The sequence below is a fragment of the Cebus imitator genome, unplaced genomic scaffold (genome assembly GCF_001604975.1).
Source record: "Cebus imitator isolate Cc_AM_T3 unplaced genomic scaffold, Cebus_imitator-1.0 Scaffold30, whole genome shotgun sequence".
NCBI classification, from domain to species: Eukaryota; Metazoa; Chordata; class Mammalia; order Primates; family Cebidae; genus Cebus; species Cebus imitator.
This window is the reverse complement of record NW_016107345.1, coordinates 10,416,395-10,427,656: the sequence shown is the minus strand read 5'-3', so window position 1 is coordinate 10,427,656 and position 11,262 is coordinate 10,416,395. Positions and strand designations below refer to the sequence as shown.

The 11,262-nt window shown below is 48.2% G+C and overlaps 1 protein-coding gene across 6 annotated transcripts in view; it reads right to left on the bottom strand.

The window, feature by feature from the left end:
• HDAC6 (histone deacetylase 6) overlaps window positions 1-8,713 on the bottom strand; it is a 28,684-nt gene extending 19,971 nt beyond the window's left edge. The window contains exons 1-10 of one of the 6 annotated variants that reach the window (XM_017523884.2): window positions 8,544-8,713; window positions 7,718-7,840; window positions 7,504-7,632; window positions 7,280-7,368; window positions 4,738-4,822; window positions 4,588-4,628; window positions 3,792-3,888; window positions 3,549-3,646; window positions 2,437-2,541; window positions 2,248-2,316 (exon numbers count right to left, since the gene is read on the bottom strand). In XM_017523884.2, coding sequence (XP_017379373.1) covers window positions 2,248-2,316; window positions 2,437-2,541; window positions 3,549-3,646; window positions 3,792-3,888; window positions 4,588-4,628; window positions 4,738-4,822; window positions 7,280-7,368; window positions 7,504-7,632; window positions 7,718-7,840; window positions 8,544-8,639 — 932 coding nt within the window. In that variant the 5' untranslated portion in view covers window positions 8,640-8,713. The other 5 variants (XM_017523879.2, XM_017523883.2, XM_017523881.2 and 2 more) reach the window with 5 other exon arrangements.
• Window positions 8,714-11,262: the final 2,549 nt, after the last annotated feature.

Below are 11,262 nucleotides of genomic sequence, written 5' to 3'. Positions count from 1 at the left end.
CAAAAAAAAAAAAAAAAAAAGCTTGAATCTTCAGGTGTAAAATGTCTACCTACTACTAAGCAGAGTTAAAATGTCTACCTTCTACTAATCAGAGTGAAAGGGCCAGGGTAAAAGTTTAGAACATCAAGGCTAGGTACAGGCTTATGCCTGTAATCCCTGTGCTTTGGGAAGCTGAAGTGGGAGGACACTTGAGGTCCAGAGTTCGAGACCCGTCTGGGCAACATAGTGATATCCTATCTCTACAAATAATTTAAAAAATTAGCTAGGTGTGGTGGCACATGCCTGCAGTCCTAGCTACATGGGAGGCTGAGGCAGGAGGATTGCTTGAGCCCAGGAGTTTGAGATTACAGTGGGCTATGATCATGCTACTATACTCCAGCCTGCGTGACACAGTGATATTCTGTCTAAAGAAAGAAAAAAACAAAAACACCCAAGATAACCTTGCAGAGAGGAAAGTAGAATCTTGGAAAGGAATGAAAAGCAGACACCTGTCAGCAACACTGAATGCTGGAAAATAATAAAGCAATGTCTAGAGAACAGCCAACCTAAATTGGATAAGGTGTCACAGGAACTCAGGATCTGTGGGGAAAAAGTGAATTCCCTGTAGTCGGCTGGGTAGAAGCCTAGATAAAACAACTACTACAGGTTGAACATCCTTAATCTAGAAGTCTGAAATGCTCTAAAGTCCTAAACTATTTTTATTTTTATTTTTTATTTTAGAGACATCCTGCTCAGGAACTAAACTTTTTTTTAGATGAAGTCTCGGTCTATCACCCAGACTGGAATGCAGTGGCATGATCTTGGCTCACTGTAACCTCTGCCTCCTCAGTTCAAGCGTTTCTCCTGCCTTGTGATTCTCCTGCCTCAGCCTCCTCAGTAGCTGGAAATACAAGTGTATGCCACCACGCTGGGTGTAATTTTTTTTGTATTTTTGTAGAGACAGGGTTTCACCATGTTGGCCAAGTTGATCTCAAACTCCTGACCTCAGGTGATCTGCCCACCTCAGCCTCTGAAAGTGCTGGGATTACAGGCGTGAGCTACCGTGCCCAGCCCTAAAATCCTAAATTTTTTGAAGGCCTACATGACACTCAAAGGAAATGCTCATTAGGGTATTCTGGATTTTAGGTTTTCAGATTAGGGATGCTGAATCACTAAGTATAATATAAATATTTCCAAATCTGAAAAACTCTGAAATCTGAAATACTTCTGGCTCTAAGCACTTCACATGAGGGATATTCAACCTGTATTTAGTAATGTCCCCTACTGACAAGGACTTGCCCAATAACTTTCTGCAGAAAGGGTAAGCTGGTCCCCTCCTGGAGGGAAGTCGGGCATTGTATGCCAGACTTCAAAGCATGCTGACCCTCTGACCCAAGCAATCCACTGTTAAAAATTCATCGTACAGATATACTCAGAGAAGTGCAGAATTATATATTTACTATTCACGGTAGAAGTGCCTGTAATAGCAAAAACTGGGAAGCATCTTAAATGTCCTGGGGTTAAATAACTAGAGGTATAGTCAAATTGAATACTACAAAGAACAATATGCTTTTAGAGGTACTAACATGGAGGTGTCCCAGATATGCTGTTAAATTAATAAAGCAAGTTGTTGAAGAACATGTGGAGAATTACTCCATGAGGCAGTGTGTTGTTAGTGATAATAAATATTCATACATCTACAGAAAAAATCTGTAAGGATATAACCTAAGCTGACAATAATTATTTTTGAGGTAATGGAAATTAGAGGAGACTCACTACTTCAGAAACTTCTGTATTATTTGATTTTTTTAAACAAATACATTGTTATTTATAGATAATATTTTTAATTATCTACTGACAGGATACACAAACATTTTAAAGTATTACCCTAATCAGAAAAAATAAAGCAGTAATTTGAGGTTCATTCCAATTCAAGGATAAATCAGTGAATAAGATCTTCAAATATTTGTGGGTCAAATATTTGTGGGTCAAATATTTGTGGGTCAAATCCCATTACTCCCAGTTCTCTGTGTGACCTCTTAACCTATAAGCCTCAGTCCCCCCATCTGTAAAATGGGGAACCCAACAGTCCCTGCCTCAGAGTGAAATCAGGAGAGACAGCAGACACAGAGAGTAGCACAGATCCTGATCCCAGGATAGACCCCATGAATGTGAGTGCCTTTCCCTCCCTCTGGACCCTTTCTGGCTGGGTCTGTAAGGGTGAGGGGTGGCTTAAAATCTAGCACCTAGGTGGGACTTGGGGTATACCTGGGGTCCTGGTCGAAGGTGAACTGTGTTCCTTGACCGTGGTGCACATCCCAATCCACGATAAGGACCCTAAGAGCAGGAGAGAGGGGGGACTCTGTGGAAGGGGATCAAGGTGAACCTAGGGGAAGAGCCCAGACCAGGACACCCAACCCCATGCCACCCCCATCACATCTGCCCTCTGTTGCTGACCTCCGGATGCGGTGTTTCTGTTGAGCATAGCGGGCTGCCACAGCCACGTGGTTGAACATGCAATAGCCATCCATAAGACTGTGTTGGGCGTGATGTCCAGGAGGCCTGGGCAGGACAAGAAAGTCACGGACTGGGGTGTGTGGTGGGGTCCTCCTCTGCAGAGACAGACTATCCGCTGCTCTCTAATCCTGGACCACCAATTCCTTTAATGCTGATGCCTAAAAATCTGCCAGGAATCGAGCAACGGAGGCCTTCAAACTCTCACCCCCTGCCAATCTACTGCTCTGTCTCCAAAGGAGATTTGAAAATGTTCATTAAAATGATCAATGTATACATTCTCATAGCCAGTCATTCTGTTGCAGGAACTTAGCCCTCAACCTGTATTTTAAAACAGGTGAAATAACATTTTAATTTTATGTTAGTATAAAATAACATTTTATTTTTATAAAGGTACTAGCATGTTTGCTGCAGCATTTTTTTTGAAATGGCAAACGACTGGGGAGAACCAAAATGCCCATCAGTCAGGGGCTGATTAACATAGAGTGCATTTACACAACAGCATTCTACCAGGCTCCAAGCTACATACTGCTAGAGAAAGTTTTCCAAGATGTGTAAGTGAAAAGATGGCATTAAGTGAGTATGTCATGTTACTACCATTTGTGGTTAAAAACAGGGGAGGGAGGAGAAAGGCTTTTGCATTTCATCAATTCTGGGATGCCAATGATGATAAGATGTACCATGATTTTACATGCCAAAAACAAAGCAGAAAATACTGCCAATGGAATTCTGAGATGTCATTGTTTTTAAGATGCATCTGGATTTCAAGATGTTACAGATATGAAAAAATGTACACCTTATAATCAATGAAATATGGTATTTATTTCTTGAATAAGACTTTGTGGGAGGACACATGAGTCACTGGTTCCAATGACTACCTCCCACAAGAGGAGGCAGGTGTCTGGGTGACAAGGATGGGAGACAGACTTTTTATTATATTATCTTTTGTACCTCTGGATTCTTGAATCACGTGAATATATTACCCATATTAATACATTTTACACTTGAAGGAAGGACTTTAAAAGACTGTAGAAAGTCAAATGCTGGAGTCATACCTAATGATGGCCATGCCATTCCGGATTTCAGCCCCTAGGACCGCATCCACCAGCCTGAGGACAGAGCCAGTGGCCAGGCAGGCACAGGAGTATGAGTTCTGGTGAGACAGTGGGGAGCCAGAGAGGGAGTGAGGGAGAGAACAGCCCTATCCACTCAGCTGCTTCCCCCAGGGTGGGGTGGGCATGGGGATGGGGGACCCCAGGATTGCCACCATTCCCTGTCCCCACAGTTCTCATCCATACCGGATGAAGATAAACTGAGTCATAGGTGTCTGCTAGGACGCGGAGTTCTCCCTCCTTCATGTACTGGGTTGTTTCCATCAGATCAATATATTCTAGGCTAGACACAGATTAGGGATGAGATTCAGGGCCCTGTCTCTTCCCTAGCTGAGCCGTCCATACACCAAACCTCTGGTCAAATTAGGGATCGGCTCCCCCAACTGTCAACCTGAAGGAATAGTGGGATATAAGACACATTCTGTTTCTTGCCTAGCCTGCCTCATTTCCAGTAATATTCTCTGTTCCCCTGCTCTAGTCATGCCAAATCCTACTTTAAGGCCTTTGGCCACACTGGTCCAGCTGTGGTTCTTCCCTTCCTTCAGCCACCCTCTTCATCTGGCTTTTTTTATCCTCTGAAAGCTCAGCTCAGATACCCCCTCTGCCAAGCTAGCTTTCCTCAAGCCACACAGCACCAGGCGTCTAAATCTGGGTTCCTGCAGCCCCTGGGGGAACCCCCGATCACTCTGTCCACACATCCACCATCTGTTCACATAATCAGATCATGATAACAGTAATAGTTTACCATGAGCTGATGATACATCAAGCCCTGTTCTAAGCACCTGACACACACTGAACTCTTCTGAGGAACTTATGTTTACTGGTCCCCTTGTCACAGGTGATGACATAGATTCAGTGAGGCTCAGTGACTTGCCCAATGCTGGTCGCAGAGATCATGACATTCCTTCCCAAAGTATTCAGCTTGCCCTGGTTTGTCCAGGGCAGGCTCCTCCCCATCCCTACAAAGTTCCCAAGCCTTCACCTGTGAACCAACATCAGCTCTTCCTTTTCAGCAAACCGGGCCTGGGGAGACATGAGGAATAAAGCGGGGATAAAGGGTTAAGCCATGGGCTATGCCCAGGTCAGGTCAGTTCCCTGCCCTCCACCCAGTGTATTGGCTTGGGGGCCTTACCTGAAAGGATACACATCGATCTAGGAGGCCCTCCTGGATCAGTTGCTCCTTGATGGCATGGAGCCGCTCAGGGCCTTCCGGGAAGCTGGGGAGATGAAGACATAGTCACATATGCATGGGGATCCTGAAGAGCACCACATCTGTTCTCCCCCCATCTACCAATCCACAGCTGCTCACCCTAAAACTGTGGTGTCAGTCCTGCCTACCACTGGCTCAGGAGTGTGATCATCTCTTCACCACCACTACTACCATACCCTCCTGCCTGGGCTGTGGCGGCATCTCCTGGGTCTCCCTGCTTTGCTCCTCACTCCCTCAACAGTCCTTTCTGTGCATGGCAGCCAGACACCGGTTGAAACCCTTAAAAGTTCATGTCTCTCCGAGGCTCCCATCCCATTCTGAATAAAAGCCAAAGTCTTCCCCATGCTCAGAAGGCCCTAAACAATCTGTCCTCTGTCACTTCTCTGACCCCGTCTCCTACCCCTCTCTCTCTTCTTTGCTTTCCTTCACCTACACTGGTCTCTTCCCTGGTCCTCAGTTGAACCAAATACTCTTCAGCCAGCCCTAGAACTTTACTCTAGCTGCCCCCACCACCTAGAACACCCTTCTCCCAACTGTCTTCGTGGCTTTTTCCCTCAGCTCTTCAGATCCCTGGTCAAATGTCAGTGAGGCCTTCCCTGACCATCCTATTTAAAATTGAAGTCCCTTCCACTATACTTTTCTCTTACTATCCTCTCTTTACTGCTTCTCCATAACACTGCTCTTTCGAACACAGTGTATCATTTACTTTTTTTTTTTTGAGACAGAGTTTTGTGCTCGTTGCACAGGCTGGAGTGCAATGGCGTAATCTTGGCTCACTACAACCTCCACCTCCTGGGTTCAAGCGATTCTCCTGCCTCATCCTCCCAAGTAGCTGGGATTACAGGCATGTGCCACCATGCCCGACTAATTTTGTATTTTTAGTAGAGATGGGGTTTCTCCATGTTGGTCAGGCTGGTCTTGAACTCCTGACCTCAGGTGATCCGCCCACCTCGGCCTCCCAAAGTGCTGGGATTACAGGCTTGAGGGGCCACTTTTGTTTATTTATTGTCTGTCTTCCCCCTTTTCCCTGAAGACACGGACTTTTGTTTGTTTTGTCTACTGCTGTATCCCGAGCTCCTCAATAAATAGTAAATAGGTATTCCATAAAAGAAGTCTTTTGTCATAGTAAGTTAGTCTTAGGTTGGAATAAGGGATATAGACATTAATTGGTAAACACACAAATATGACAATTAGCACACAATGTCATGGGCTAGGAAAATAAGATCAGGTATTGGGGTAGGGTTTGGCCAGGCAAAATCCTCTTTGAGAAAGTCTCATTGGGATGTGAAAGGTAACTGGAAGAGAAGAAGATAGAAAGGAATCTCTGGGAAAGGGGTTGGCCAGGGTACAGACTAGAGGCAAGAGGGTGTCTGGCATGTTGGAAGAACAAGGGGACAAGTGTCGGTGAGGAGGATCGGCTGATGAAGTCACAAAGTGATGTGGAGCTAGATCATGTGGAAACTTTGAGGCCAGGATGAAGAATATGGACTTTACCTTGAGGGTAACAGTTTGTCCTTAAAGTTTTGTTTTGTTTTGTTTTGAGACAGAGTTTTGCTCTTATTGCCCCTGGCTGGAGTGCAATGGCATGATTTCTGCTCATGCGACCTCTGCCTCCTGGGTTCAAGCGATTCTCCTGCCTCACCCTCCCTAGTAGCTGGGATTACAGGTGTGTGCCACTACACCCAGCTAATTTTTGTATTTTTAGTAGACAGGGCATTTCACCATGTTGGTCAGACTGGTCTTAAACTCCTGACAAGGCAGGCGATCCACCTGCCTTGGCCTTGCAAAGTGCTGGGATTACAGGTGTGAGCCACCACACCCGGCCTCCTTAAAGTATTTAAACAAAGACAACATCATCTCATACATATTTTTTTTACGTTGCTTCGTGAACAGACAATAAGGCAAGGCTGGAAGCAGGGGACCCGGGAGGAGGCTTCTGCAAGTCTAGGTGAGTGATGATGATGGTGGCAGTGGAGATGGTGAGTTGAGGTCAAATGGTGAATATAATTTAACATACAGCCAAAATGATTTGATGATTCTTTTTGAAAAGTAAAGCAAATGGGAGGTGTTCTCCTCTAGGAAGGCTCCTGGGAAGCCTGGATATTAGTCTAGGATCCTCTATTACACACCCTTGAACCCCTCTGGTCTTAAATCTGTCTTCATTAAACACCTCATACCGCTGTTGGCTGTTTAAGGATCTGCCCTCCTACTCACCAATCAGTTCCCAGAGAAGGGACCCTGTCTGTTGTTCAGTACATTTGTATCACTAACTCTTGGCACACAGTAGGCACTCAATAAATGTTTGTTGGCTACATAGAAAAACCCTTTCAAGTGTGAGCCCTACCTCCCCAAATCATCTGCTTCCAGAATCCAGGATGGGGTAAGAAAGGATTTGTTCTTGCTAATGGGCTCTAAGTGTGTGTATTTTTGTGGTTTGGAGACAGCCTGGAAGATCCAGCCTCACCTGTCATCCCAGAGGCAATGGAATTCATTTAGCTGCTCATCCAACACCAAGCCAGTGCCAGCCAGTGCTTCAGCCTCAAGGTTCAGATCCTGCAGAGGAAAAAAAAGGAGACACAGATCCATTGTAGGCCTTGAGTCAGAAGGAACATCCTCAACTGTCCAGGGTGGGGAACCTTTGGGTTTTGATTGCCATACGAGGCTAAACTGCAGCCAGGCCCTGCTCACCATCCCCTGCAGTCCCACGATTAGGTCTTCTTCGATTGCTTGGCCGAGCTTCTTCATTTTGCCTTTCTTCTTTACCTCCGCTAGATTGGGGATGGAGCGGGGAACGGCTCCCTTTTTAATGTTTCGCTTCTGCGAATCAGAGAGAAGGGTCAGAGTCCAGGGCATGGCCAGCTTGCTCCCTCTCCCCCTCACCAGGGCGGGTCTAGGGCCTCACCGAAGTGACACTGGAGTCCTGAGGGGACGACTGGGGGTTCTGCCTACTTCTTCGCTGCCTGGTTGTGGTGGAATCCTGGCCGGTTGAGGTCATAGCTGAGGAGGCTTCGCCCCTGTCTCGGTTCTGGGGGGGGAGGTGTGGGTGTGTGAAGGGGCAAGTGTGCCCAGAGGACTCCGCCCCCTCTATTAAATTCCATTCCTTACGCGATCTTTTTCTCCACAGCCTTCCAAACTCCGCCTCTCTCAGACCTTCTCCCTCCACTCAGGTGGCCATTCTACCTGGCCCCGCCCGGTCCGCTAGACTCCACCCCTTTTACATGATTCTTTCTCCGGTATTGCCCTCTCACTGAGCAATAAGCCCACTGGCTCACTCAATCCGTTTTAGGGCCCGCCCTTTCCAACCAATCACCACCCCTTCCACTCTCCCAAGCCCCATTCCCAGACCCTCTAAGCCCGGCCCAGACCCCATTCCTTCACGAACCTGCCCTTTCGGCCTATCTCCCGGGATAATCACCCACCCTTTCACTCAGCCCGCCCCGGCCCCGGCCCGGCCCCGGCCTCAACTCCTCCCTTAACGATTCACTTAACTCCACCCCTTATCGGGCTGGACCGGTACCTTCCACTCTGCCAGATCCCGCCCCTAGCGTTTCAACCAGCCCCGCTCCTCAGGGGACTGCCCCGTTCCTTCCACCAGCTCCACCCCCTGCCCGGACCGGACCGCTAACGTTTCGCTAAGCCCCTTCAGCCAGTCCTGAGGCGACTTCAGTCGGCCTCCACCCCTTCCCGCCTCCGCTGTCGACTCGGCCAGTCCTCGCCGCCCCACTCACTGGGCGCAACCCCTTTCTCAAACTCCGCCCTTGGCTCGCTCCGCCAAGTTCTTGGCGACCCGTGGGGACGCGAGCGCCCGGGCCTTTCTTTTCCATTGGGCCTGGTCTCTCGACTGCCCGCCCAGATCCCGCCTTCTGAAGGGATCGTGCCTCAAGGCCGCGCCCCTCGCGCGAGCCACACCTCTCGCGATCTCACAGAAGGCGGTGTGGTGCGTCGGCGTACTACGTCACTGTACTGTGCCTACGTAAAAGGCGCGCGCCGCTGATTCGCGACCGGGCTGCGGCGCAAGCTCTTCCCTCTCTCGATTACCACCGCTGTCGTCCTGTATGCCATAGCCGCCGCCCCTCCGTCCCCGTCCAGTCACTTAGGAGCCCTCCGGGCCAGCGGTGTCGCGAGAGCAAGCAAGGAAGCGTGGGAATTAGGAAGGGCTTCTTCCCTCTTCTCCGCGACGTCTCGCGCGACGCGCCGTGATGACGTAGCGCGGGCGGGCTGGTTCTGGCTGGGCTGAGAGCGAGGTTGCCACTGGACGTTGGCTGGTGGCGGCCAAAATAGGCGTGGTGACGATGCTAAATGTTGTGAGGATTTTCCGAGTTAGTATTCAGTACGGTGGTACACAGGAAGCACTCGCCGAATGTTAGCTATTAATATTTTGCCGCAATATTCTGGGTGAAAGGAGTCTTAGTGGGGGCAGGGAATGGTAATGATAGCAAGTATGTGACAGGCATCGTTGTAAACCACAATTCTATGAGGTAGTTCCCATTATTAAGGCTGCTTTGCAGATAAGGAAACTGAGGTTACGGGACTTAACCATGTGACCTTGGGCAAGTTACTGAACAGCTCTGTGCTCCGTTTCCTCATCTGGAAAGTTGTGATAATAATAGTGCCCAGGGCCAGAATGGACTCCAGGAGGGGAGTTTCTCATGGGCAGCAGCTCTCCCTATCTGCCCCCTCCGACGGGTAACCACTGCTCTCAAGCAGTAATAGAAAGTGTCTGTGTGCCTGGGGAGTCGGGGGAGCTGTCCTTGGGAACCCCCTCCCCCGCAACTCCCACTCCGGGTCTAAAGGTCAGCTCTGCAGGAGGCCGGTTTGTCCTCCTAATCTCCCTCTCTCATTCTCCACCATTTCCTACCGGGCTATAAGCTGGAACCGGAGAGATAAGCAGTTCACAGTCCGGGGGTTCAGCATCGCAGACTGACAGATTGACGGTCTCACCGCCCAGTAGCTGTGCCCTCTGATCCTTTTAAAGATGCCAGTTCCTGCCGCCTCTTCCCTTTCACTCCTCCTACCTGAACATATCTTTTGTCTCAGCGCAAAAGAGTTGCAGACCTCAGACCTTTAAACTCCTACACTCACCAAAAAAAACACATACAACGATACACACACACAAATTCTAGAGTTGTGATACCTGGAACATAATAGAGTAGGGAGTCTTGCAAAGGGTCAAGGTCCATTTTTCTGTTGGATCAGAAGAGAGGTTCCTGTGGAGCAGGGGTCAGCAAACTTTCTATAAAGAGACAGAGAGTAAACATGTTACGCTTTGCAGGCCACATACGGTCTCAGTGGCATTTTTCTTTGTCTCTTTAAAAAAAAAAAAAACCTTTCAAAAATGTAAAACAGCCTACAATCTGGCTTTGGCTTGAATGCCATAGTTTGCTGATCTGTGCTACTGTATAGTGTCAGTCCTTGGTTTCCTCTATCTGGCTGGGATTCTTTTACAGGATTGAGGGTAGGGGTCTTTTTTCCCAAGGAGAGGTATTCCTTTTGTGTGAGGTGTGCGAGGATAGGGATTCATGGGCAGGGTTAGGTCACTTCTAGTGTACCTCTGGTGGGTCATTCAGATGTTCCTGGACAGCATGAGAACAGAGATTCCTATGGTTTCTATATTGTTTTTCCTTTACTGAATCAAGCAGGGGTTTCTAGAGAGTTCCAGACTATGAGTTCCTTTTCGTGTACAAGTTCAGTTCAGGATTGAGCTTTTTTTTTTTTTTCTTTTGAGACAGGAGACAGGGTCTCACTCTGTTGCCTAGGCTGGAGTGCAGTGGTGTGAGCATGGCTCACTGCAGCTTCAACTTCTTTGGCTCAAGCTATCTTCACACCTCCGCCTCCCAAGTAGCTGGATGCCACCATGCCTGCTCAATTTTTTTTTCTTTATAGAGATGGGATCTCCCCATGTTGCCCAAGCTGGTCTCGAACTCCTGGGCTCAAGCAATCTGCCCACTTCAGCTTCCCAAAGTGCTGGGATTACAGGTGTGAGCCACCATGTGTGGCCAGGATGGGGCTTCTTAGACCTATATTATGACTGGTTCCTACAAAGAGATCAGGTGGTCCAGTGCTGGGTCACAGGTGTTTCTGTATAGGTTCACAGCTTGTGTTCATATAGACAGTAAGATCAGGTGTCTAGATATCAGCCAAGAGATTATTATTGACCGGGCAGAAAGGCTCACACCTGTAATCCCAGCACTTTGGGAGGCCGAGGAAGGCAGATTGCTTGAGCTCAGGAGTTCGAGACCAGCCCGGGCAACATTGCAAAACCCCATCTCTATTTAAAAAAAAAAAACGTAAAAATTAGCTGGGTGTGATGGTATGCATCTGTAGTCTCAGCTACTTGAGAGGCTGAGGTGGGAGGATTGCTTGAGCCTGGGAGGCGGAAGTTGGGGTGAGCTAAGATTGTGCTACCGCACTCTATCCTGGGGGTGCTAGAGTGAGATCAAGTCTCAA